At 40.0% G+C, this 27,989-nt stretch overlaps 1 protein-coding gene across 2 annotated transcripts in view; it reads left to right on the top strand.

The window, feature by feature from the left end:
• The window catches only part of RELN (reelin), a 278,635-nt gene that overhangs the window by 227,039 nt on the left and 23,607 nt on the right, over nt 1–27,989 (top strand). For both annotated transcript variants that reach the window (XM_038155700.1, XM_038155699.1), the window contains exons 34-49: nt 70–343; nt 1,651–1,791; nt 1,884–2,061; nt 3,452–3,536; nt 6,120–6,302; nt 7,664–7,835; nt 7,915–8,017; nt 10,472–10,701; nt 13,415–13,635; nt 14,614–14,761; nt 18,085–18,343; nt 19,526–19,775; nt 22,028–22,196; nt 24,777–24,917; nt 26,237–26,414; nt 27,776–27,969. In XM_038155700.1, coding sequence (XP_038011628.1) covers nt 70–343; nt 1,651–1,791; nt 1,884–2,061; nt 3,452–3,536; nt 6,120–6,302; nt 7,664–7,835; nt 7,915–8,017; nt 10,472–10,701; nt 13,415–13,635; nt 14,614–14,761; nt 18,085–18,343; nt 19,526–19,775; nt 22,028–22,196; nt 24,777–24,917; nt 26,237–26,414; nt 27,776–27,969 — 2,926 coding nt within the window. The remainder of the gene's footprint in view (nt 1–69; nt 344–1,650; nt 1,792–1,883; nt 2,062–3,451; nt 3,537–6,119; nt 6,303–7,663; nt 7,836–7,914; nt 8,018–10,471; nt 10,702–13,414; nt 13,636–14,613; nt 14,762–18,084; nt 18,344–19,525; nt 19,776–22,027; nt 22,197–24,776; nt 24,918–26,236; nt 26,415–27,775; nt 27,970–27,989) is intronic.

Raw genomic sequence — 27,989 nt, 5'->3', positions numbered from 1 at the left:
CTGAAAGCATATGCTGAAGGTACACTTTGTTGGTTTTGTTGTATTTGTTATTTTTCTCTCTTTGCTTAGGAAAACCTCGTTATGCTGAGACTTGGGACTTCCACGTATCAGCCTCCACATTCTTGCAGTTTGAGCTGAGCATGGGTTGCAGCAAGCCATACAGCAATTCCCACAGCGTTCACCTGCAGTACTCCCTAAACAATGGGAGGGACTGGCACCTGGTGACAGAGGAGTGTGTGCCCCCAACAATCGGCTGTCAGCAGTACACCGAGAGCTCCATCTACACCTCAGAAAGATTCCAAAACTGGAAGAGAGTTACTGTCTACCTCCCACCCTCAACCAAGTGAGCGCTGCTCTTCTGGCTATTTAGCATGACAAAGATTTTGCTGATCTAATTAGAACAAACATCCTCCAGCTTGGGAATGTTCTGCATGTCTTTTAAATTTTTAAATGTGTGTTGTCACGCCACCAGAATTTTAAATTTAACTTGAAAATATTTCATCAGCTATAATGTGAAGTGTAGGGACTTAAGGAAGTTACAACACTGATGAATGAATTCTTAAGTCTTGCCTATAATTTCTGACAGCAAGAACAAGAATGCTAAACCAGCTTTTCTTACATTTATGCAATAAGAAGCAAGAATAAATACCCTGATCCATCCTTTCCTACATTAGTGTTTTCTGTTACTGCACATTAAGTTGTCACCCAACATTCAGACATGTTACTCACAGCATTCAGAAAGTCATAACATGTCACTGGATGTGCCACCTTCACCCTTTTGACCAGGAGGAGAGTTCTGCCAAGCTCCTCAGGGTATCACAGGGCTGTAAATGGATGTGGCAGATGTGATGGCATCCATCTCTCTAAATAAAACCATGCTCTAGTTTAGGAATGACAGGTAATGATGACACTGCTTACCATTGTTCTGAGCAGTTCTATAATTCTTCAGAGCATCCTACACATTACCTCTGTACCTTTCATCACCCAGAAAATACAGTGGTTAAAATGGACACACAGCAAATGAACTGGGCCTGGAGTTCACATCTTGGTTTCCAGTTCTACAGCTCACTCCAGAGGGCCAGACATCATCTTCCAAAGAATTTTTTTCTCCAAAACACTTTCCTCAACAAGGCAGTCAGCAGTGACAGCAGTGTGAGCAGTGTGTATGCATGTGCATAATTGTACATATATATTCGTACATTCTTTTATATATATATATATATATGATCATATATAAACATTGTTTTTCTCTTTACACAACACTTAGTATAAATGAACTTTTGTAACTTCTTACCTTACTGATGCAATTTTATTGTTTCCATTCTGCTAGCAACACATGGAGCTGTCAAATTCTAATGGAACTACTAATTTTTGCTTGACCTCTTTGCTGATCAGCAAGTGTCTCAGCAATGTTCTTTCTTGATCTTTCTTTTAGGCACCTTTCTTTAGAATATGCTGAAATTTTGCCTAAAAGACTAACATGAGAAATTTAAACTTTCAGTTTCCACTAGAATCTGAATCTTTTCAAAATAAGTGGGCCATGCTTATTAATCTACTTTTCTTCAGAAGTCTGTGGGATTTTCTTTGGTATTTAGCACGTTGTGGATCAGAATTTTGAATCCTGAAACAGATTTCCTTTGTTTTTACCAGCTCTCCCAGAACACGGTTCAGATGGATTCAGTACAACTATGCCTCTGGAGTAGATTCTTGGGCTATTGATAATGTGGTCCTGGCCACGGGATGCCCCTGGATGTGCTCAGGGCATGGCATCTGTGATTCAGGCCATTGCATGTGAGTACAAAACTGCTTAAGCTGCTTCATCGAAAGGATGTGTTTCATCCAGGCCAGATGGATAATACCTTTTCTTCCCAATGTGTTGCTAGGTGTGACAGAGGGTTTGGAGGTCCTTACTGTGTCCCTGTCCTTCCTCTGCCATCTGTCCTGAAGGATGATTTCAATGGTAACTTGCATCCAGACCTTTGGCCTGAAGTCTACGGTGCTGAGAGGGGAAACCTGAATGGTGACACCATCAAGTCTGGAACAGCTCTCATTTTCAAAGGGGTCAGAGATTACTTACATTGAAAAAAAAAAAAAAAAAGGAAAGCAGTAGAGTTGTAGAGTTAAAAATAGGAAGTAAATTTTCTCTTGTTAGCCCCATATGTTTATATTGAAGTCTTTTGGCTAGAATTTGACATTTTCATTTTTCGTGTCTTTTCCTACCCTAAACATGCACCATGTTTTCCACAGTTGTTTTTTTATGAACAAATGGGTTTCATCTCTTGGTTGTGTATTATTTTGTTTGTGGTATAACTTCCTCCTTGAACACCAGAGGAAAAGAATGAAACTTTACACTGAGATTCTTGAGGTGAACATTACAATCATCTTGAAGTGTCCTGATTGGATTTTAGTATTTTGAATAACACAAATTAGTCAGGGCTGTAGTCTGTGTAATCAATGTTTATGTAGTTTGCCTGTATTTTATTCAATTCTATCACTTTGATGTCTCCTAGTTCTTTAAAGACTTATTTTTATTGACTGCAGATTTCAAAGGGCCAGGAAATATATTTTCTGAATTTTTCTGTTCTTAACAAAATGAATAATAGATTTTTGTTCACAAGCACACAAATTCTCAGCTCACACAAGTCTTCATTTGACACTGTGAACTCAGGTGCCCCCCAAAAAGAGAAGTTAAATAACGTTTGGTGTACAAATTAATTCTTTGAAGTATTTATTTGCAAAAGCTTGACTCCAGTTCAACCTCTTCAGATTATTTAAATCCCAAATCACAAGATGTGAGTTGTCTAAAATTTGCATTGTTTGTTCCTGCAGATTGTTCCCCTGGGGGAATGGGTTTGAGAAAGAGGGAAGCTCTGAGAGGTGGTTTTTTGGCCAGATCTCTGCAGAACAGGGACTGACTCTGGCCCCAGGATCCACACAACAGCGAGCTCGTCAGTCGAGCTGGACAGGGACTCAGGATCCCTCTGAGGTTTCCTGTGCTCCTTTTCCTTACAGGTCAACAGGTTGCCCCAGAAGAGGATATTTGTACAAAATATGTTTTGAGGTATAGAAAAGAACTTCTAGAGAGGACTGTCCCTGCCTGGAAATTAGGGTGCTTGGCAACTGTACAGTTCGCACAAAAAATGAGTGCAGTAGCTTGGACTCAATATCTAAGTCAGTGCTGGCAGATCCAATCACATCCAGGGGTTCAGAGCACAAACTGAATGAGCTGTAACTGTGCCTGTCCCTGACCATGGAGTTGTACCTCTGTCATACCTTGGCTCACTTTACCAAGGCTGTCACTGTCCCCATTTTCTGCCTGGGAAAAGGAGTGGAAGAGAGAACTTCCCCTCTTGCTGCCACCAGCAGGCAGCAGCAGACAACAGCCAAGCAACAATAAGCTGCAGAACACACTCAATAATGGGAACTGACGTTGTGTATTCTGTGTTTGCAGGAAGGACTGAGAATGCTTGTGTCAAGAGATCTAGACTGCACTAATACAGTGTACATCCAATTTTCATTTAAATTTATTGCCAAAGGTAAGATCATCGTTGATTTACTATCACTTCTCTGGCTTTGTTTGTACATAGTAGCAACACAGAAAAGAATACAGATTTATATTTTCAACTTCACTGTATGGTAGTGATCAACAGTTTATGGTAGATTATATGGGAGCTTGTTTGGAATTTTGCATCATCCCTACCTTGCTCCAGTCTACCTGTCCGTCTGTGCAGTTCCTAAGGAAAAAGTGGACTGTAGTATCACCAAAAATAGCACAGCTAGTAAAGTGTTTGAGCAGAAAAGAAACAAAAGAGCTCAAGTTTTTGTAGAGATTTCCCATTATGTTGGGAAAAAATTATTTGTCCAATTTTTATGTAATAAAATCCTGCCTACAGTAAATTACTTAAGGGACTAATCCTCAACTACAATGGTTTTCATTTTCTAGCTTCAGTCCACTGCATTAAAATCTCTTACCATTTGGCTGCCTAGCAGGTATCTTAGAGATAACTGAAACTCCATAATTCTATTTGATTGATATAAAGAACAGTCAGACTTTGCAAGGCAAGTTTTACACATTGCTGTAAATAACCTGTGACAGTTCCTCCAGTACAAGGACTTTTAAGCCGATGATTCAGTCTTACCCTGCTCCAAGGCCCTGCCATCCTTGGCTTTAAAAAATAATTATATCCAAGTCTGGAGTGACATGATGAAGAACCACTAAACTGCTTGAAGGTTTGAGCCACTCCCATGCAATTTCAGAAGTTTTCCCCAAATTTTCTGATAGAATTGGCACTTCCAGGCTGAACTCTGAAAGCTGAAAAATTCCTCTCACTCTGGTGTAAGGAAGATATCCATAGTTTCTGTGGTAAGCTCAGTGTTCTGGGACTGGACCCTAACTAACTCAATGTTTACCAACAGCTTGAAAATAGTTGAACCTCCTCTTTGTTCCTAAACAAGTGTCTTAGCCAAATCTGTGTATGGATGAGTGAAAATATAGCTCTTTGTGAATTATTATTGATTTTCTTTAACAAGAATTTAATCATGTGTATTGGGCTATTTATTACTGAGTTTAGAACTTTATCAAAAAGAGAGAAAACTGTAACAGCCAAAAACATAACATGCCCCAAAATGATAACATGCCAAATATTTCATGTTTATAAGTGAAGTCTTTGTGAAGACTTCTTTTACAAAATTATGCCTTGGTAATATTTCAGTATTTCAATATTACAAAATAAAGTCAGTAAAAATATTGCTCTGAAGGCAGGAGTAGCCAAAGGCTCAAGCCTGGATTTTGACACTTGACCCACAAGGAGTAAGACCATGAAACCCCAGGAGAAATAGCTCCTTATTGAATCTCTATTACTTGCTAGCCCTACTGCTGGATCCAGGACTTAGTCTCAACAAGCTCCCTAACGTTGTATAGAAGTTGATATAGCTGGGCATATCTCTCAGCTGTGAGCGTTAAAAGCAGTGTGCTGTTTATTGTTAATTGCCACAGAGAAGCTGAAATCAGCTCCTGACTGCAAACAGCTCTTCCCTGCTCTGCTCCACAGCCCGTGGTTGAATACTTAGCACTGGAGCAGAGGGGAGCAGGAGCATCTGCACTGAGCACTTTGCTTTCAGCAAATGTGCTTCATTCAACACGGGAAACATAGGAAAACTCGCACAGTAACACACAGTGAGTCAGGGATGAAGAAGCTGTCCCTTAGTCTTTTGCTTCTGCTGGTTCCTGACTGAGTTTTTGGGGACATGCCATCACTGTGCCACACCATGAAGGGAGCAGAGAGTGTAAATTTGTCAGAGACCTCAGTTCAGAGGTGCCATCACTTGTATTCCTGGACAGAATGTTAAGCACAGGCCAAATACAGGCTGAGGCTTGTGTATGGCAACCAGCATCAAAAATGAGTGCTGGGCTCTAATTAGCATGTGTTAATAGCTGGGGCTGTAAAGAGCTTTTGTTTTTTACTCTTTCAAGCTCTAAGTAAAAAAAAATAGGAGGAGGTGGTAGTTAGAAAATGCAAATTTTCCTGTCAGTTCCACTGACTTTTAGGCCTAGTTTAAAGCACAGACTATTGCTTTGTTGTTGTTAAAACATGCTAATAAATATCCTCAGTGCTCTCCATCAATTATGGTTTTTCTGGGCATGAATATCCTCATCCCAGTGTCTGCAGTGAGAGCCATAGACTCATAAATTTATGAGTATTGGGACTGAGTCTTTATCTTGGGTGCTACAGATGGTGATGATAATGTCTTGTAGCTGGACAAAACAAGCAAATGAATACTGTATTACTGGAATATGTTTGTAGTAGAAGAAGCTGGTGTGTTCTACTCTCAAAAAGTATAACATTGAGATAGCTTCTTATCTAAGTAATTAACTATGCCGTATGTATAATGAACAGTAGTGTAAATTTAGGTCCTATTTCATTTGCATTTTGCAGACAAACAAGCAAGGGAAAGCACAGAAAGATGTATGTGTACAATGTGTATATAACATCTCAATAGCTGAAGCTGTTGTGAAAGGAAGCCCATACTTTGTAGTGGATGTCAGAGCAGCATCATTTCATTTATACTTGCTTGAACTGGATTTCAATGAACATAAATCCATGTCCTTTATGCTCCAGGCACCCCTGAGAGGTCTCATTCCATCCTGCTGCAATATTCTGTCAACGGTGGCATCACTTGGCACCTGATAGATGAGTTTTACTTCACCCAGACTACAGATGTGCTCTTCATCAACGTCCCTCTGCCCCACGCAGCCCAAAGCAACGCAACGCGGTTCAGGCTCTGGCAGCCTTACAACAATGGTGAGGAAAAGACACACCCTGGCAGTCCAGGTCCATGCTTGCACAGCTCAGCATTTCTGAGAGTGCATTTTTTGAACTGAACAATTAGAGAAACTCTTAAATCATAGGGGTTTTGTTTTTGAACTCCTTCAGTTAGAATTTCTGCAGGATTACGTGTACTGTTCTTAAAAAGCAGTTGAATGCTTTAAAGTGAAGTACCTTCACCTCATATCCCTGGATTGTGTGCAGAAAAGCATCAGCCTTGGCCCTGGGAGGAGTGAGAGATCAAGAAACACCAATAAAGTTAACTTCACTCAGGTTCTTCTCATTATTTTTAATGGGTATGATTCTCACTTACACTGAGGCCCCTTTAGGATGCTCCAATTATACAAAAGTGTCCCAAGTGTAAATGGGAACTGGGCCTACCTTTCTCAGAATTAACTAGGCATTAAAAACCCATTTAGAAAGAGGATGTAGTGAGCAGTTAATCTTTTGATTAAATTGTAAAGGACTGGAAAACCACAAGAGGAACACAGCTCATTCCTCCTGATTACAGGAGATGTGCCAGCTGAAGGAAGCTCTTCTCTGCTCTCAGTTACTCTGAGCACAGTTTCAAGCAGAAACTGACATTACCAGCTCTAAAGAATTCCAGCAATCATTTAGACATGGTGATTCAGCAACAGTTTATTCCATGTAGGCAAATTCTTAGCACACCCCTAACAAAAAAAAAGCTAATTCAAATCTGGTCCTGACAATCCTGTTTCAGTTCATTCTTCTGACATGTCCTGCCTAAAACAATTATCTAAACTTTTCTCTGATGAACTCAAAGACTTTTAGATAAATGAAAAAACGCTACGCAGAAGATCTTTCAATTTAATCCTTCCTCTTCAGCTTGAGAATACCAATTTTCTGACGTATATGAATGCATAATCCATTGGAGAGAAGGAGTTTCAGAGTTTCCTTCTTTATGGAAGAATTCCTCCCAGGCAGACACAAGCTACTGAGTGCAAGGATGTAGAATGAAATTGCACTTTCCGGCTGCTTTGACTCTGTAGCAACTACTCATTTAGATGATTCTTAATTGAAGAAGACAATGACAGAATTTCAAAGTAAATATGATTGAAATAGAAGATAATTCTTCTTTTTTCACTGCTTTTCACTCTTAGTTTTGCTGTGACTTCTACAAATTTTAGGGAATAAAAGTTAATTCCATGAGGTCAAGCTGGAAAGCAGTATGGAAACTATTTTCATGGAAAGTGAAAATAGTTATCCCACACTTTTAGCACCCTCCTCTTCACATAATCCATAAATACTGGCTGCTGTCTGCTCTCTAATAATATTAGTATTAGGTCTTAATAGGAATATTTCCATTTTCTTTGTAGGCAAAAAAGAAGAAATCTGGATTATTGATGACTTCATTATTGATGGAAATAACCTGAAGAATCCCATTATCCTTTTGGATACCTTTGACTTCGGCCCTAAAGAGGACAACTGGTTTTTCTATCCTGGTGGAAACATTGGGCTTTATTGCCCATATTCATCTAAAAGAGCTCCGTAAGATTCCCTCAGCAATACAAGAGAAAGAAGTGACTTTGTAAAGTGAGTCTAAAGCACTCCTCTCGTTGATTTTCAGGGAAGAAGATTCAGCTATGGTGTTTGTTTCAAATGAGGTTGGAGAGCACTCCATTACCACAAGGGACCTGAGTGTGAATGAAAATACTATCATCCAATTTGAGGTACCTGTCCTCAGAAAGTTATTTTGCCTTTTGCTTCATGTTCTTCTATATTCTGCCCTGGTGTATTTGCCCAGCTGTTCTGTTGCCAAATAGAGAAACCTGTCCAATTTCCCCTCTAATTGATTTGACATCACCCTCCCTCATGTGAATGTATCATGATGCTTTTAATACACAGATAAGGGAAATTTCTGCCTTGAAGTCTTCTACTTTCTTGCCTAAATTACTACTTTATCCATGCCTATATACTTGCACTGATAGCATTAAAGTCCATGTCCTATGCATTGGAGAGTCACAACCGCAGGCAAGAGGATGAGCAAAATGTAGTGAGAGTCCAAATTGCCATTTCACAGCCTTCTCCAGGTAAGAGTGCAGCATTTCTACAAGCTGACCAGTGGAGAGCTACAACTTCATCTGTGACAGTAGAAAATAATTTTTCCTACCTGCTGGCTTAACTGTTGTACTCTATCAGAGACAAACTTCTGCTTTCCTTTTGCTTCTGCCCACATCATAGCTGCTCTAGATGAAGCTGGTTTTTGAATGAAATTGCACTTTCAGGCTGCTTTGACTATTGTGGCCTGAAGTCATCTCATTTTCTTTTTTAAAGAAAGTTTATGAATAAGGAGCATATTTTTGTGTTTCATACTCTCAGTGGAAACAGATACCCCAGTGACAACATAGAGTCTAAACTAAACTGTGTTTCTGACTTATCCTAGAATCTAAATTGTGCATTGCCTGGGGCAGCTATTGATGAGAGTGACCAGTTAGTATTTATTAGTTTAGAGAGGTCATTATATTGTCATTAGGAAACTGGAAAATAATCTGGCACATAAATTGCCATGCCACAGTTACCAGGCTGCTTTTAACAACAATGTGGCATGTTGTTGCATTAATATGAGCTACATAATAATCAGCAAATGATATGAGTTTATAAAAATTACTAAAATGATACTAAGGGTTTTCCAAGAAAATTAGGTTTAGCTGTGTACTCATGCACTCTTCAATTTGTCATGCAACTAATTCATAAATTATTGAATGCAAGCCATTTCCTCTTTTAAAATATAAATTACAGCCTGTAGAACAAAAATGTTTGAGGTGACTAAGATATTCATAAGCCTTGATAGCATTAACTCATAAAATCTACATGTTTACTTCCATATGTGGTAAGAACATAATTTTCAGCTCACGTTTTTGAGAACATTAGTGTAAATGAGGGAGTTATGCATAATGCAGTAGTTTCTTTTTGTGTCTCAGGAGTCAAAACCTATATTGGGTCAAGCATCTCTCTAAGCTTCCAGATGAGTAGACAACCCTTCTAGTCAAATGTAGGTTGATGGGACTCATGTGCACTGAAGAGTGATGAAGGAAATTCAATGTAGGATACACTTTCAACATTCATGCATGGTTCTAAGCATTACTGTGTTTTAGAAACAAATAGATTTTCTTAACAGAACAGCATGCTACAAAGATACTTTTTTTGGCTGAAAAGATATATAAAAATATTAAAATGTTACAAAGTTTTCATGCAGGCTTTGTATTTCATCAGCAATTGTTTTTTATTTGTTGAGTGCTAAGTATAGTACATTTATTTTATATGACAGTCATTCTGTAAAGAACTAATTTGTCTTCTTTTACAAAAGCAATCTGAAATTACAAGATCTAAATATCAGTGTAACAGGAAAACAAACTAACTTGCACTGATTGTCTCAGATTCTGTATTAAACAGTCTGTATTTTTTCAGTAGTAGAACTGGTTTTCATGTTCTGCCTTTTCTACTGCTCTTTTTATCAGGAATCTGAGAAGTCTGACACCGCCAAACTAAGACATGGATTGTGTGCAGAAAAGCACACAATCTAAATCCAATCCAGCTAGGATGCTCTAGGGCTTTGCCATTATACATGAACAAATAGGTAGTGAGTGTGAAAGCTGAATATATTGAGGTGATAAGTTGGGTTTTTTTTAATATGTAACATAAAAGAGGATCACAGTGCAGCTCAGCAACTAACAGCTCAGCATTAACAAAAAGTTAATGTTTCACTTTTTGTTTTAATATTTCTGCTTTTAAAAATGCACATTTTCTTGATGCTGTGATTACTCCAGTACCTGCCAGAGGACTGCAAGAGCTGGTGCATTTACTCCAGCAACGTTAGCATCTCTCCTCTGGGATTTGCCCAATTAACTTTGGTTTTCTCTAGGTAGAAGTTATTGGGGATTTCTTATCACATTCATTTTATCATAACCCATACTGTCATATACTCCTGGACAGGAGAGCAATGTGCAAGAGTTCCTGTTCACGTGCATGTCCTGAGTGCATCATCCCTGTTGTTAAATGGGTTCCCAAATCACCATTTTCCTGGACTAAACTAATACCATACCAAATGGGGGAGGCTGAAGAATGATCAGGAGTCCCGCATTCTGCCCTGTGTCATCTTCTGTGTTTGATGCCTTGGCCCCCAGATCAATATTGGCTGCACCACTGACAGCTCCTCTGCTGACCCAGTGAAGTTGGAGTTCTCACGAGACCTGGGGGCCACCTGGCACCTGCTGCTGCCCCTGTGCTACAGCAGCAGCAGCCACCTCAGCTCCCTCTGCTCCACCGAGCATCACCCGAGTAGCACTTACTACGCAGGCACTACCCAGGGCTGGAGGAGGGAGGTCATTCACTTTGGAAAGCTGCACCTCTGTGGGTAAGTGTCCGGCTCCTGTTCCTGCCCAGCTGCTTGTTGCTTTGCTTTCATTTCTGTTTTTCACCCAGCACAAGGGTGGTGCATAAGAGCTGCAGCACTAGAGCAGACCAAATGACCAATTTTGCTCTGCTTTTTGCCCTGACTGTTAGCTAGTGCTCAGGTGATTCCATGAATCATATTGTGCCTAATGCTGATGTAGAATAACCACAGGCAACTTCCTATTACCTATATATTTAATTAGTGATAATTTAATAGAAGGGAGTTGCTTGTTGAAATTAATGCAAAACTGACTGTTCTTATCGTGCTCTGAGTGTTCTTTGCAGATCTGCATCAGCCATTTGAATTCACTGATGATATTCTTGCATGAAATTTGAGCTTCATAAGAAAATGCAGTAAAATGTGAGCTAGTATAATCTCGATTCCAATTCAGTATGAAGAAATGGTCTGATCTAAATAATGTCTCAGTCAATCAGGCTGGATGATAACACAGCATAGAAAAACAATATGTGCTAGCAGGCACAGTAATATGTAACTTTTCAAAGTAAAAACATTATTGTTTACTTTTTCAGGAATAACTGTCATCTAGCATCAACTCACTTTATGTAAAAGCTCACACCATTAATGATTAAACTATAGCATGTATGAATGAAAATGAGCTATGCAACTATGAGACTTTATGAGTCTATGCAGCCATGAGACTGAGTATTTATGAAATTACTGCAGTCAATGAGTCCTCTACTAAATAAATGACCCCATATGTGCCTCTGAAAGTATGAAAAGACCTATATAAGAAATAAGAATCAAGTTTGGAAAGACTGATTGTTTAATAATTTAAGGAAATGTTTAAATTTTAAACTTGAGTTTTCTGGTTTATGACAGTTAACATTTCAAGCATGCAATAGGTAACCATCTCTTTCAGCAGCTCCCTTTTACTTCCTGGTTTTGTGCAAAAGAATTATTTTACCCTTTAGCCAACCATCAATGCATCCCTCCAAAAAAATTTTTGACGGTGCAGACTCCTGACTCATTTTAAAATTCCAGGATTATGATTTAGTCCCCTGTTCCTGAGTGTCTCTATCCTGTTTTTCTACCTTCCTTCCTATTCCTTCCCCAACACACCAGACCAGGAGCCCATGGCTGACAGCCAGCCTAGCCCAGCAGTGCAGAGTAGTTTACATTCAGTGCATTAAATCACTGGGCCAGAGGGCTGAAGGGGGATTTCTCCCCCTTCTCCATTCTCCTCCCCATTCTCCACCAGAATCTACTGGAATAACAAGAAAAAAATCCAAACCTTTCTCCTTGTGTAGTCCAAAAAAAAATCCCCCAGCCTTTTCATCCCCCAAGTGCCGAGTGGTTATAACTGAGGATGAAGACATTTTATTTCCACTACATATGTAATTTTACAAATGAATGTAAGTTCACAGTAGACAGCTGTAAGTAATCATTAGTATTCTAGTTATGTCCCAAGGGAAAGGTCCAGGGCCTGTTGAACCAGACAAGAAACCCCAAATAAGCAGTGGTTCACTCTCTGCTTCAGACACAAGTCATGGTTCACCCTCGCCAGGAGTGACCCTGAGAGGAGGAGCTGACTTGTCTCAGGAAAAAAAATCCAGCCTGTGGGGCAGAGGTCTACTCTCAAGAGGAGCTTACAACACCTCCAGCCTCACACTTGTGTCCTTCTCCTCAGGGCACACTAAAGTCGATGATTTTGACTTCCAGCAGAACTCTGGTTCTTGGGCATCTTTCTTGTGACGCTTAGTAGTGTCCCCACCCATCAATTATTGGTTGTCACCTAAATCCCCTCATAAAAATTTCTTCTTAGCAAATCAAGGAAATCATTGTCAGCTACAATTACCTGTGGAATTGATTTGCCTGCTGAATTTAGATATCTTTAACAAGACACATTAAACACGCAAGCAATTAAGTGCTTCTCCCTTCTCAATCTTCTGGTTTCCTTCCTCCCTTAAAACATTTTCTCAACTGGGAATGAAATTAGTCCCTCAAGTATTTTCCTCATCTCAATTTGTTTTCCCTCCTTCCCCAGTTGCTTCCTTTTTATATGCAGCATTGATGCAAGTAGCACTTAGGAGATGAATTAAAAATGACAGGACAGCACCCAAAGGAGAACATAGTTTAAATTAACGACTTGCAATATCAGCCTGCTTTAAGATTAAGCTGCCTAAAAGCAAGCTGAATACCTGGTGACATGACAGATCATGTTTTCTTTCTGGGTAATTGAGGGTGAGATCCTCCCACTCCACCCCTACAGGTGGTCTCCCTGGGGGCACAGTGGAAGCATGAATTAGAGTCTCACTCTCCAGGAGAGGGTGAAAGTGGCCGGGTCTGGCCCACACACTGTACACCAAAGCAGAAGGGAATCCACCAGACCACGGCCATTCATCTTCCCCATGAATGATGGAGTTAAGAGTAGCTGGATTTTAAATTTTGAAAATCATGTCTGTCGTTCAGTTTTGAGATTACAGCTAATAAATAGTGTTATTTTTATTTCTGTCAGTACTTGGGTTGAACATCAACATAAAGATGCATGACGCACTGAAGGAATTAGACCTAGCAGTCAGTTTCTACAATTTATTTATCAAGCCAGTTCCAACAGAAAGAACCATATATATGTGCATATAATGGTATAGGTATGGAACACAAAAAAAAAGATGGAACTATTATTTAAAATAAGCACACTTTATGCCATTTTCAGGCTAGCGAGGTTCAGGTGGTACCAAGGATTTTACCCTGCTGGGTCCCAGCCTGTGACTTGGGCCATTGACAACGTGTACATCGGCCCCCAGTGCGAGGAGATGTGCAACGGGCACGGCAGCTGCGTCAACGGCACCAAGTGCATCTGCGACCCCGGCTACTCGGGGCCAACCTGCAAAATCAGCACCAAGAACTCTGACTTCCTCAAGGATGACTTTGAAGGTATCTCTTTTGGGAGGGGGCATCTGAATACTGCCTGTCCATTTCAGTGCAACCAGGGTTCAAGGGATTAAACAGCAAAGCCTTCCTCACCCCTGCATGCTTCCGATTAGAATTTATGCCATGAGGGTATCCCCACGAACCAGGTAGTTCGGATGCCATTTGCAAGTGAGGTTTGTGAATGCCTGATGCACCATTAATGCTAGGTTACAAAATCTTCACTGAAACAGAACTTGCTGAAACTCTACATGTAGAAAATTATTTCGGAAGTAAATTATGTTTTGAAGGTAGTTTGACTTTAGCACAGACATGGCATTTGCAAGTGAGGCAAACAGCAGAGGGCTTTAAGGCCATTTCTCACTACGAGGGAAATCTGACTCTCCCTACTGCAGCAAACATGGTTTCAGAGCAGAGAAAGTGTCTCAGTAGTGGGAGCCAGTGCTCAGCAGCCTCAGCAGACCCCAAGAGAGGGAAGGCGGGGGGAGCTGAAAGCCTCACGTGTGCCTGGGCACACACTGCATCCTTGCACACAGCTCTGAAACCCCTCCGAGGCTTCCCCTGCCAGCAAGCACGGCAAGAGGAGCATGTTAGCATAAAGCAGCACCTGTGAACCAAACTCATCCCCTCACAGCTGCTGCTGCTCATTCTCAATTTTGCCAGCCCTTGCTTGCATGCTACCACTTGGAACCCAAAGTTTCTTTATAGACCTGAGTGCTTTGTTGTTACCTTAAGATAAATGATGAAAGGTGGAAAACCTTGTGAATAACTGGAAACAAAGATCTCAGTTCTCATACCTCTGGGTTTATTTTGTTTATGTTGTTTTGATTTGTGTCAGCTTTCTAGAATACATGGCATTGGAAACACTGAATATTTCTCAGTCAGCATGGGATTTTTAATGTATCTCTCTTCCTCTGGAAGTAGCACTCTTGCAGCAGGAGCACTTCAGAGTAAATCATAAATATGTATTCACTGTGTATTCAGGTCAGCTGGAGTCAGATAGATTCCTCCTTGTGAGTGGTGGAAAACCATCAAGGAAATGTGGTATCATGTCTGGAGGAAACAACCTTTTCTTTAACGAAGAAGGTTTACGTATGCTGATGACTCGAGACCTAGATTTGTCACAAGCCAGGTAACACCTTTCAAAAGCTCTTTCAGGATTTCATTGAGGAAATGCCATTCTGAAGAATGATACAAATGTGATATTTCTCTAGCAAAAGCAAGCTGACATATTCTGTGGTCCTCTCACTAGCAAATGCTCCATTTTAACCACTGTCACCATGATAAATTAAATTTAAATTGAACTTTAATTGTATTAACCATTTAAATGTTGTTTGGGTTTTTTTTCCTTAAATAAGAATTCTGGAAACTGATGCCGCACATTCAGTAGTTCATGCAAGCTTTTGTTTCCTAAACCCATAACATGAGAAATGCTCTGCTTTTCTTACAGTCTGGTGTATTATGAGCCATTGCTGAAACAGGAGTATCTGCTGAAAGTATAACTGTTACATTTGTCATCTCATAATTCTTTCACTTCTGAAGTTTGTTTTCTTTTTCTTATTGTGCGCATTTGTTTCCAATAATTCACTGAGAAATTCCCATCAAGCTGTCACCAGCTATTGAAAAACAAATATTTTAGTGTATTTACAGTTTATGGTGTATCTTTACAGCCTGCAGAAGAGACACGTGATGAGTGAGACATGCTAAGCAAGCCATATTAAAAAAATTTACACTCAAGTGAAATAAACTCCATCCCAGTTGTGAGCATGCTAACAAACAGACATTGTTTTCTAATTTATTCTGTATTTTAACTGATATTCTTGTATTATTACTTTGGAAAGACTGTACTTTCTCCAAGACTTTTTTCACTGATCTCTTATAAACACCCTAGTCCTTTCTGATGTTCTGTGGGAAACATTTTAACAGACATTTTATCTACTTTTTACCTGTCAGCATTGGTATTGAAGCTTTAAATAATGGTTTAATTGTAAAGACTCCTGGTCAGTAGAAAGGTCTCATGTCTAACCAATGTAGTTTTTAGATCAGCACTTAGCTAAACCTCATTGATGTGTAATATTAAGGACCCCTGTAATTTGTAAGATTCCTCACAGCAAACTTTTTTCAAAGCTTGATAAAAACAAGCCCCAAAACTCAGCACTAATTTCATTCCTAGATGACTCGGAAATTAGAAGATTGTTTAACAAAAGATACAAAAGGTCTTGTAAGTTGCTTCATAATTTAACTAAATTTTGTTTTCCTTAGTGCTCATGCTCAAAGAACCAGAATTTATTTATCTCTTCTCCATGATGGTCTGTAGCTGGATTTGCAAATATTGACCTCAAGGTGGTATATGGAGATAAATTACTTCTGTCTTAGGAAAACAAAGCTGAACACTCAATTTCTTGTATATATGATTATGAAAAATAACAGTTAGCAACAAATAACTGTATGTTCTCTTCTGAACAGCAAGGCACACTGCAGTGGCATTGCTGGGAGCTGCTCTTTTGTATCCTAAAGTAATTGCAGTGGGATTTTCTAAATTTGCAGACTGACTCTATCAACCAACTGCAAAGCACAACAGATCTGGCTGTGACACAGATGTGCCAAGTTCTGCAGAGGATTTGGGAAGGAGTTTCAATTTATGCCAGGAGTGATGAGAACAACTATTTTTTAAAGGGTGCTAGACTCAGTAGTCCCATTAAAACTTCCCCTTTCCTTACAAGAAGATCCCCTGAAGAGCACAGGCAAGCAGCCATATCTGTCAGAGCAGCCATGCTCAGCACCTGGGGACTGAAATCAAGTGGGCTCTGCAATCCACTGCCATCCCATCTGTGTGTTAAAGACACAGGGACAGTGTATCACCATCATGGTGATACTGGTAGCTGAAACTGCACCGCATGAAATACCAGTAAGGAGAGAATATTTTAGGTATCACAGCTGATCAAATCCGTTTCAATTCTGAATTACTAGAAGAACATCCACACATTTGAGTGTTACTAGATTTACAGAAAACACTTTGGTTTTCCATTTCTAAATAGGCAGAGCCTTTGCAAAATATCTTTGGGATAAGAAGAGAGATATTTAATTTTTTTTTTAATCTGTTAGACATTGTTACCTATATGTGGGTGGGTTATTAGTACATTAGTATAATCTGAGATGTAAGAATAGCAATGCAAAGAAATCAGATGCAACAGAGACAAGGTCACCTGGGTTTATTTCCTTTGAATTATGTGGCAAATGCTGGACTAAATCTGAGGAGGCAGAAAGACTTGCCAGCAGTGAAGCAAATCCATTATATTTGATATGTTGATCCATGAGGGTACCCAGTGCTCCTTACAGCACAAGCAATATGTTATGTCTGGGACATGCAGGTGGATATAATCTATAGCAAAAAGCAGTTATTTCTAGTAGCAAGAGAAACTGTGAGTCGCAGTGAGGACTAGAATTAATTGACTTGTACATCTGGCATTTTATTGGAGCTTTGTCTGCCCAGCATCTCTGCAGCCTCCACTCCCAGCAGATCTACCTGCAGATCAAACCAGAGCAAGATCTTTGATACAAAACTTCTTTTGCGCCATTTTATTTAACCGTGAGCCAGGCAGCGCTAATGCAATAATAACTAGAACAGATAAAACACTCTAAAGCCGTGCAAAAGCTGTGCAAACATGAATTAATACTTGTAATATCCCTGCAAGTGCAATAAGTAAATATCATTACGGCATGGTTCCCTCCACTCTGAGTGCACAGTGGAGCTATTTGTGAGCGTCGGCTGATGGGAAGGATTTCGCAGTTTGATACAAGGCTATTGTGCAGCTTTGGAGAAGCCAATTAACTGGGGGATGAAAGCACTGCTGTCCCTGGGTGGCTTGGGCTGGCTTCAGGGAAGCCAGCACATTTAAACGGTGTAATTTAGACAAATTTCCCAGGCTGACAAAATGGACAAAATGATCCCTGAAAGTGAAATGTGCTTTGTTCTCCCGTCCAGATTTTCTCTGGTTTATGCCAATGGAAAACTGGGATGCTTATTTTGAATTTAAGCATTTCAGCAAATTCATAGCAAATTATGATCTACTTAGAGCACAGTTACTTTTCTGCCACTAAAATCTGTACTCATGGGATACAGGGATAAAAATTTCACCCAGGATTATGTTTCTGATACTTGCAACACCATCTGCTGTGCAGACAAAAGCTGAAAACATAAATGACCGGCTTTGTTCAGCCTCTTATGCCTGGCAAACTACCACACAGGCAAAATGAATTTTTGTCATACCACCTGTCTGTCTAGTTGTATTCTAGAAGCTTTGGAAAGGAAACCATAAGATCTCCTAAAGATGGCTCTTACAGCTAGAAAACACAGGGCTAGTCAGTAGACAAACTCCAAGGCTCTCTGGCTCTCTGTGTAGGACGTTGTAGAAAATAGATCTTTCTGGTAAGTGGAAAGATTTTTCCTGTTAGATTTGTGCAGTTCTTCATGAGACTGGGATGTGGCAAGGGGGTGCCTGACCCCAGGAGCCAGCCTGTGCTGCTGCAGTATTCACTCAACGGGGGCCTCACGTGGAGCCTTCTCCAGGAGTTCCTCTTCAGTAACTCCAGCAACGTGGGACGATACATTGCCCTGGAGATCCCCTTGAAGGCCCGTTCGAGCTCCACTCGGCTCCGCTGGTGGCAGCCATCCGAGAATGGGCATTTCTACAGCCCCTGGGTGATCGACCAGGTGAGGAATCCTTGCGGGTGTTTCTTTTAACACAATCTCAGACCAGATTCAGTCTTAATGTTTCCCTTTATTTTAGCATGTATCATTTCACTGAGACAAGCAAAAATGCTTAGTAAAAAGATATTTAGAGCACAATTACTGTTTGATGAACTCATGGTTTTAATGCACCATTTCCATGTGGGGCACTGATTGCCCATTTTGATTCTAGGAAAGTCTTTTACAGGTGTGTAGAGTCTCAGGTTCACATTGCAGGCCTTACCATGCAAAATGCACGTCTGATTTCAAACTTCAAAAACCTTCATTTAAAATGTAACCAAATATGTAATTGGCTTGGTAAATGTAATAGAAAAAGCCCATAGAAAAATATCAATCTGTATGAAAATAAAGTTTCATATTTGGGATTTTCTGCTATAAAGATGATTATATTACTTTGGATGACTTGGTATAAATCACAAATGATTTATCTCTAAAATTATTATGCTCAAAGTAGTGTCATTGGGTTGTCCAAGTACAATTTGCTTTAATATTTATTCCTTTTTTTTTAAGAAGTTAGTTCATATTGTTAGGAGAAACCTAACCAATCATTTTAATGTTGTGGTTACAAAATTTTACTTCCCATCCCTCTGTTTAGAAATGAAAAAATACTCTTTGTTTCAATATATTAATTGAATGTATTTATATTTGTTCAGAACAATCAGAAACTGAATTCAGAATAACAAATGAAAAATAATTCTACCTTGCTTGCTGTTGAATAGTAAAACAATGATCTTTTATAGTCAATGACAAAACAGAGGCTATTTCCCCACTTCTATCAGCAGACACAATCTGATAGCAGTGCACCAGATAATAGAAGAGCAGAACAATCACTAGGAAAGTGCAATCACTTTGTTTCTACTGACACTTTTTTTGTAGCAGTTTTACTTCATTGAGATTGGAGGTCACCTCCCTGAATTTTAGATTTGTACGCCTAAGCCAATCTCTTTCCTTTACAGGAAAGAGATACTTCCCTTTTTCATGGCCTAAATTCTCTACTAAGTACTGTTGTCCATTTTGGACCAGCAGAATAAATACACAAAGTCTGGTACATCTCTTCCTCCCTCAGGCTGCTACATCACTCGTATGTTTGTGAATGCTTCTAGACATTTTTCCTTTTCAAAAACAATTTCTTTCCTAATGTTTCAGATTCTTATAGGAGGAAATATCTCTGGCAATACAGTATTGGAAGATGATTTCACCACGCTGGATAGCAGGAAGTGGCTGCTCCACCCTGGTGGAACGAAGATGCCGGTCTGTGGCTCGGCTGGGGACGCTCTGGTGTTCATTGAGAAAGCCAGCACCCGCTACGTCGTCACCACTGACATCGTTGTCAATGAAGACTCTTTCTTGCAAATAGATTTTGCAGCTTCCTGCTCTGTCACAGATTCCTGTTATGGTAATGACTTCTTAGTAATCCCTGCCATTCCTCTTCCTCCACTGCAGAGGAAAGTTCACTTGTTTTCTGGTTACATTATTCTTCATAACAAGAACTGAGAAACAAAAGAAGGCTGCATGTTTCTGTTAGAAATTGTAACATCAGCTTTTTTATTCCAGGTGTCTGAAGCCTAAGATAAACTGCAGTAAATCATTCCCTGCGAGCATCTTAGTTGCAGTTCAATCAATCTCAGAAAAAGACTAACAGCTGCCTTATTCAAAAAATCCATTTAGTAGATAATGTCCACTGCTTGGGGTGCTGGTGTAATAATAAGCAGCTGGGTGCTCCAGCATATGTTTCTTTCTTTGTGGTTTTGTATTTTCAGTGTAGTCTCAGTTCTTATCTCACTTGTACCCATATATCTAAGAAATCATTTATACCAACATACATCTGACACTTGCTAAGGCAGCATCAACTGCAAAAATTTATATTGTCCATATAAAATAATAATTATGTGTAGACCTATATGTTTCCATGTACAAATATGTGCATACATACTATGCACATGTGTATATATCTGTTTATGTATACATAATGATGCAATTTTTAATTACCTAGCTTCCTTTTTTCATATGATGTCTAGTGAGTGCACAGACAGTTTTTATATGTGTATATACACATATATACATGCAGATAAATGAATAAAAACATGCTCTTTACTCATCACATCAAATACACATCACATAGAAATTAAAAATTGGTTCATTATGTAAATTTTAAGGCACACAAGAAATAGTTTTTTCTTAAAAATGAGCTTTTTAATGCTTGTTTTACACATCCTCTTAGAGTTTTGAGGTATAGATGTTTTTAATGAGGACAAGAATACAGTACATTGCATCATATGGTATGTGTTAGTTTACTGGGTTGCTGAATTTTCATCTACAATTCTGTATAAAAATGGAAAAAGGTTTTACATGAAGTCCCAGATTTAGCTTCTCTGATTTTGCTAATCTGAAGCTACTTACATGATTAAAATTTTTTCTTTCTTTTGTTATTAAGAATACTGCAGTATCCTGAGATCATCTCTGCTAAGTTTAAATGCATTTTGGTGACTGAGCCATATACTGGCAAAGAAACAGATCCTTATTTTGTTGAGAGGGTTTGTTTCTTTGTCTACAACCCTTATCATTATCTTAACTTGATACTAAATTAGGCAGGACACTACCTAATCGTGCTTCCAGTCATGATGAGAAAAGTGTTTCTTTTGGTGCGGTAAATTTAACACTAAAAACTCACTCACCCTTGTTTGTATCTACTTGTCCTTGTATTTCTATAGCACTGTCCTCTGTGCTGAAACATCAAGTAGGACTGATTGGGTGATCAAGGGTCATTCCCTGTGCATGAGGATAGAAGAAATGGGTCTGTTAGCAATCAAAAGATCACAGATTTATCACCCCTATCACTGCAACCATGCTCCATGTTTTACGCAGCCAGCTCAGCCGGAGTACCTGGCAGCTGGAACATTTACTTCAAGTACCAGCTCTGTACCTATTATTATTTACATTTTCATGGCTGCATGAAAGTTTGACTTGAAGCATTTAGTGAGCTTAACTAACCTTTAGTTTTTATAATAAAAGCTTATAAGACATAAACATCAAAACAATGAAGTTGCTGATTTTTGCTGAGAAATGAATACATTAGTTTAATGTGGCTAGACTGTGTTTGAATGGAAACAAGTTCTCTGACTAACAGAATTGTGCTGGATAATTACATGAGCTGGTCTGCAGGAAGGGTGGAAGGCTGACTAAGACATCTTGTGACAGAGCCAAAAGTTTGGATTTGAGCGTTGCTTTGCTTTACACAGCAATCGCATCCAGCTGAATCTCACTCTTCAAGCCTGAAAAACACAGTTTGGTGGTCATGGTGCTGCCACATCATTTTTTTGCATGCTGCAGCTACAGACATTGTCTTGACTTAATTCTGGCAACTTAATGTTGGCTCTGTCTTTTCATCCGTCGTCCCTTGAGTTAGGTGGCAGATGTGGAGATGTGCTGCAGACTCCACCTGAGCTATACCTGCTCTGCAACATGTAACACACCCTCCACACTGCCACCAAAGGAGGTAGCTTTGTGCTTCTGACACAAGGGTTTGAAAAGTGCTGGGTGGTTATTTTGTCAGTTCAGACTTATGATAATGTCTGGGGCTTGCACTTTATTATAGGCCCATGGATATAGGTCTCTAAATTAAATAACTAACCACCTTTCCACCCTTAGCTATTGAACTGGAATATTCAGTGGACCTTGGGCTGACCTGGCACCCAATTTTGAAAGACTGTCTTCCCACTAATGTGGAATGCAACAAGTACCATCTCCAGAGGATTCTCATTTCAGACACTTTCAACAAGTGGACCCGGGTTACTTTGCCTCTGCCTCCCTATACTAGGTAACTCCCTCTGGTTTTCTCAGAACAAATCTAAAAGCAAAACTAGGTATTTATAATGTCATGATACATTGTGGAGTTTAAGCAATTGTACCGTGTCCTTTTTGTCTGGTCCTTGTAAATAGCAACAAATAAGTATAAGTAAATGAAGCTCTATCCTACAGAAATTGCAAATGCAGGTAGCAAGGGCATCAGGCTCTCAGCACTATTTGACTCCACAGCTTTGCTCCTCCTGCTGAGCCTTATCTCCTCACATAGAAATAGGCTGAGCTAACTGCTGGCTCAGAAGTATTGAAGCACAGGTAGAGCCTTGAGATGGTTGTCATGAAAGATGCCACCAAAGGCACACACAAGTTTGGAAGCAGAGACTTTTATTTTTTAGCAATTGTACTGAAAATGCCTATACTGTTGTTACACAATTTGACATTAGTAATGAAAAAGTCTGTGTGCTGTTACTAATCATTTGGGGTATCTGGACTCTTTTCTATCTTCTGTGCAGTTACATCAAGTAATAGCACTTTTTTAGGACTTCTTCCCAGCATTAATTTTCTGTGTTTCCCCTTTTGTGCAGCTTTGCTACGTGTCATCTGTAAAAATCCATTACCCTGTCAGTTCTTGTATAAAGACTGTTCAGAGTAGTCTTTCTGGGGTTGAATGGGATAAATCAGGGCTGGGATTGATGTTCCAAACCAACTGAATTTGGACATGAAAGGAAGCTACCACCTGAGATAAACGCAGGTTTATAAATAACTGTGATTTTAAGAATGAAGAGTTTCTTGAGCAGTATATGTCACAAGAAGTCTGATGCCCTACTGAGGCAAAAACTGCACTTCTGTCCAATGCCATAATTGTATTTTTTGGATCAAGTAATACAATTTCTCAAAGTTATTAAGACAGGCATTCCATGAGAGAGGTTATTACAACCTTATCTCACAAGCAAGAGAGACGTTGAGCTTTAGGATAAGAACAGTGCAGCTAACAGGCCTTTTAGTATAGAAGAAATACCATTTTTATGCTGCTTTTTTATTTCAAGCTGTGTAATAGCAGGTGTGTGTCTCCAGTTGTTTATGCCTGTATGTTTTAGGCACATGCAGGTTGTGTAGTCAGTAGCTTGGCCTGGTGCTCACCACCCATGTCTGTGCAGCTTCTTAGGGCTCCTGTACTCCAGAGTGCTACCTCACCTCTGGCCTCCAAGCCCACTGAACACTTACTTTTAACTTGGAGTTGGTTTTAAAATGCAAATGTAAATACAAATCTCCCCACAGGAGCATCAGCTCCAGGAATTGTTAGTGATGTGCCCAGCCAAAGCATGCATTGTAAGATATACGTGCTTGTCTTTATTCTGAAAGGACTTCCTCACCATTTTTATGTTTATTTTTGAAACGCTGCTTGGGGAACAGCTGAGCTGAGCTCAGAGCATTAGATTTCTCTTTGGATAAACAAGTTATTTATTCAGCTCATGCAACATTTTCATAAAGAAATAATTCATGGGAGAATAATAACCTTTTCATATGAGGTCCATTTTTACACTGAATAGGTTTTGGGGATTTGGGTTTTTTTTTTTTGGGGGGGGAGGTTTTTGGGGTTGGGGTTTTTTCGGGGGGGGTTGTGGGTTTTATTTTTGTGTGTGTGTGTTTATAATAATTGGGAATTCTCGTTGAGATCCAAAAGAAAACAGACTACAAAAAGTTCAATGCTGCCATCTAGTGCTGTACCGCAAAACAGGGATTAGCTTGAATTCATAGTTACAGAAATTCTTCTAGTCACAACTCTTGACTCACAGTCTACACCTGCATGAGCTGAATAACTATTTGGTGTCCCCTGACTGTTTTGGACAGATTTTCCTCATCTATCTTGGGAGATGAGACACTTAATTCACATATAGGGAGCTAAGCCTATTTTAATCAACAAAATTAATATAATTTACTGAGTAGAGCCAGGATCACTACAGATAATTTCTTAGAATTTCCAGCCAAGCCCTGGGTGGAGGGGATGAAAGAAACTGCAAAGCCAGGGTCATGCTGCAAGCCATGCATGGGCCTCCTCACTTGTACCCAAACCCACTCCCTAGAACTGCTGTTAACCTAAGTGTGGTTGGGAGAATTCACTGAGAAAAAGCCAGGTAAATTTGTTGACTTGGACTTATTGACTGGCTCAGGATGAAACTTGGAGGGTTTGGATTATTCTGGCTTGATCCAGCTCCTAGCTATCCCTCAGGTTTGGATCTGTGCTGGGACATGATTATGACTGGCCTGAGCTTCCAACTGGGAGTACCACCTTCTTCCTACCTCCTCTCCACTGCACCAACCATGGCCTGCTTGCTTTTCTTTCACCAGTGATCCATTTCTTACCTTCCACACTCTCAGACTGATACCAAGCCCCCATGCTTTGTTCTGTTCTCAAAATCTGGGCACCCTTTTCTTGGAGGGATGTTGTCATTGTCAGAAACCAGCCCTGGGTCATGCTGGTATCAAACAAAGCTCCCAAGAGCAGGTTAGCCTCAAGACTAACATTTCCTTTCAATCAAAATAAAGATTACCTTAGCTAGAAAATACAGAATTCTGTTTTTCTTTCTCTCCCAAGGTCTCAAGCAACTCGTTTCCGCTGGCACCAGCCTGCTCCTTTCGACAAGCAGCAAACGTGGGCAATCGATAACGTCTACATCGGGGATGGCTGCATAGACATGTGCAGTGGCCACGGGAAATGCACGCAAGACAACTGTGTGTGAGTGCCATCTGCTCCCTGTCCTGCCCAGGGCTGTAGCATTTCACTCCCCCTCTGTCATTCTGATGAATTTGCAGGAAGAGCTGTGATACCATTCTACAAAGGAAGGTGGATTTTGCTGTTGAAACTGAGCAGGGCACTGGGTCCACTTGGGAATAGACGTAACAAGCAGATGGGGAACTACAGGGGTTGGCCCTGCCAGACCTCTGACTGTCCACGCTCCATGGCCAAAACAGACAGTCCTTTCCTCAATGGCAGTTCATCACCTCTGCTCTTGCCTCTGCTGCATGAATTCCCCTCCCACCAGGTAGGGAGAGGGTACCCCTTGAGTTTGCATAGTCCTATAGGGACATACAGTCCTGGAGCTTCCCAGAATATGTTCTCCTTATTCCCAAGGGATTTCACACCATGTCCCTGTGCTCTTAACCTGGTGCTGGGTGCAGAGAACCTGGGCTGGAGGTGGGACATATCCACTAAGCAGGATGTATGCCAGTTCTTCACAAGGCCAGATTTGGCTTTTTGACTGGTGTTATTTTGATGGTCTGATGACCCTGCTCCATGGTAGGGTTTGCCAGGAGAGGCAGACTGGCTTGATCCTCCAACTGTTTGCATAACAATCCACACAGAGTCCTGCAAAGCTAGCAAACAAAAACCCCCAGATTTGCCTGTCTTGGCAACAGAGAAATACCTTCCAGATGGATGTATTGCTTTTTTTCCAGCCACAAATGGCAGCAGAAATGGAAGAATGGTTGTATAATTGCACTGTGACTGTATTTTTTAGAAATATATTTCACTGCAGAATAGACATATTATTGTATTCTCCTCTATCCTGACAACACTGAAGTACCAAAACACAATATCCCTGGTGAAATCTCAGAGTAGCAGAACACAGTTCCAAGCTGTTATCCAATCTTTGACACATTATAAGAACATTTTTCAGAGGGAAAGAAAAAAAAAAAAGGAGAACTATATAAAGATAAGAAGGCACCCCTCTACTGAAATTTTACAGAAACTTGAACTTTAACATTAGTGGGACATTTTTAGGTTTGGCACATTCTCTTGGTTTATTTATCAAAGCACAACATATTTCACTGCTTTCACTATGTTCAGGAATGTACCTTGTAATAGAAGCTTGAATGATACACAGTGCTAAGCCTTCCAAAAAGTCATTTTTGTTTCATATTAACTACGAAACGCCAGATGTTTGAAACCCCCACATACCAGTTGTGCGCTAGTAAATGATGCCCCTCTGCAGAACGATACCTTAATAACACGCAGAGCCTTTGCCAGCTGATTTGTGAGTTTGTTTTGCTCTGCAGCTGCGACGAGCACTGGGGTGGGCTGTACTGCGACGAGCCGGAGACCCCTCTTCCCACGCAGCTGAAGGACAACTTCAACCGCTCGCCCTCGAACCAGAACTGGCTGACAGTGAACGGGGGCAAGCTGAGCACCGTCTGCGGCGCCGTCGCCTCGGGCATGGCTCTTCACTTCAGCGGGGTGTGTGTCAGCACAGCGACCAGCTCGCTCCCTTTGACACTATACGTGGGACTGATCTTAAAATTTAAATAGCAAGGCATTTAAAAAATAACAGCATAACATACCAGACATATAAAATGTTTTTAAAAATTAAATCATTTGCCTGGCTGAAGGTTGAAGTCAAAAGGGTCCTACAGGCTAGGGTCAGCCAGAAACACTCCAGGAAAGCTGACACTGTGTTCCTTGATATGCTGCAGCCAGGAAAATGAGATATAGTATTTGTGAGTCCTGAGAGGAGCTGTAGAGGGACCTTTGACAGTGGAGCTGGTAGGTTAAAGAGCAGTATAAATATGTAGACATTTCATTTTCCTCTTAAGACTCTTCTCACAGCACTTAAAACTTTCAAACTAGAGTTTGGTGTGGCTTCTAATCAGACCACAGAGGTAAATTAATAACTAGCTATTTGCACTTGTATGACTTGCACATGGTCCATGACAATACAGAGCCACAGAAACACAGAATGGGCTGGGTTGGAAGGGGCCATGACGGGTAATCTGGTCCAGCCTTCCTGCCCAAGCAGGGTCACCCTAAAGCACATTGCACCCATGTGTAGCCTCATCCTTCAGATGTCTCACAGGTGGGTGTTTTCAGAGTAAGCTCACAGTAAAATTTCCTAGGTTAGCTACATATGTAGGTATAAAACCCTGACTGCTGCTCAACTATAGTTTGCTAATAGATAACCTCAGGATTATAAAAATGATGAAATAGTATTTTAGAAACACATAAAATTCATGCCTGTAGATATCTTCTGTCAAATTTATAACTAAGTTCAAACTGACAAAAGTTTTCTAAAATAAACTAACAGAAGCATTACATTTCCACGTCATTCCAGTAGGACTAAGTAAACACCAACAGACTAAGCAATGTGAAATATATAAGGTGTTGTGGAAAACACACATACTAAAATTGCTTTGCCATTTGAAAGTTTGCATAAGTTGAATCATTAGCACATAATCAGTGATTCATTAATTCTGCATGGAAAACTTCATGATTTACAATGGAGGCATGGATTTCTGCAGCTTTTTTATTAAGAAGAAAGGTGAATAAATTAAGTTGTGAACCTGAAGGTACAAGTAGCAACATATATAGATACAGAACAGACATTTTTAAGATGAAACGACTGAAATTATGTCTTCAGGGAAAACATATATTATTATTGTTCTGTTGTAACTTTACCTTTGAAATAATTCATAAAATTTTGTACAATCTTAAAATTTTTGCAGCATGAATCCACATTAATAGTGACTGCATAGTCTAACATTTTTATGAACATAAGTTTTGCCAGACAACACCAGCCAACATATTTTTTCATTGCTTTTAAGGGCTGCAGCCGTATGTTAGTTACAGTGGATTTGAACCTCACCAGTGCCGAATTCATCCAGTTTTATTTCATGTATGGATGTCTGATAACTCCTAATAACCGCAACCAAGGAGTGCTGCTGGAGTATTCTGTGAATGGTGGAATCACCTGGAGCCTCTTAATGGAAATTTTCTATGATCAATTCAGCAAGCCTGGGTTAGTAGATACCTTCTTTC

The sequence above is a fragment of the Motacilla alba genome, chromosome 1A, assembly GCF_015832195.1.
Source record: "Motacilla alba alba isolate MOTALB_02 chromosome 1A, Motacilla_alba_V1.0_pri, whole genome shotgun sequence".
In the NCBI taxonomy this organism is placed as follows: domain Eukaryota; kingdom Metazoa; phylum Chordata; class Aves; order Passeriformes; family Motacillidae; genus Motacilla; species Motacilla alba.
Note: the sequence above shows the minus strand (reverse complement) of the source record. Positions and strands in the feature narration are given on the sequence as shown.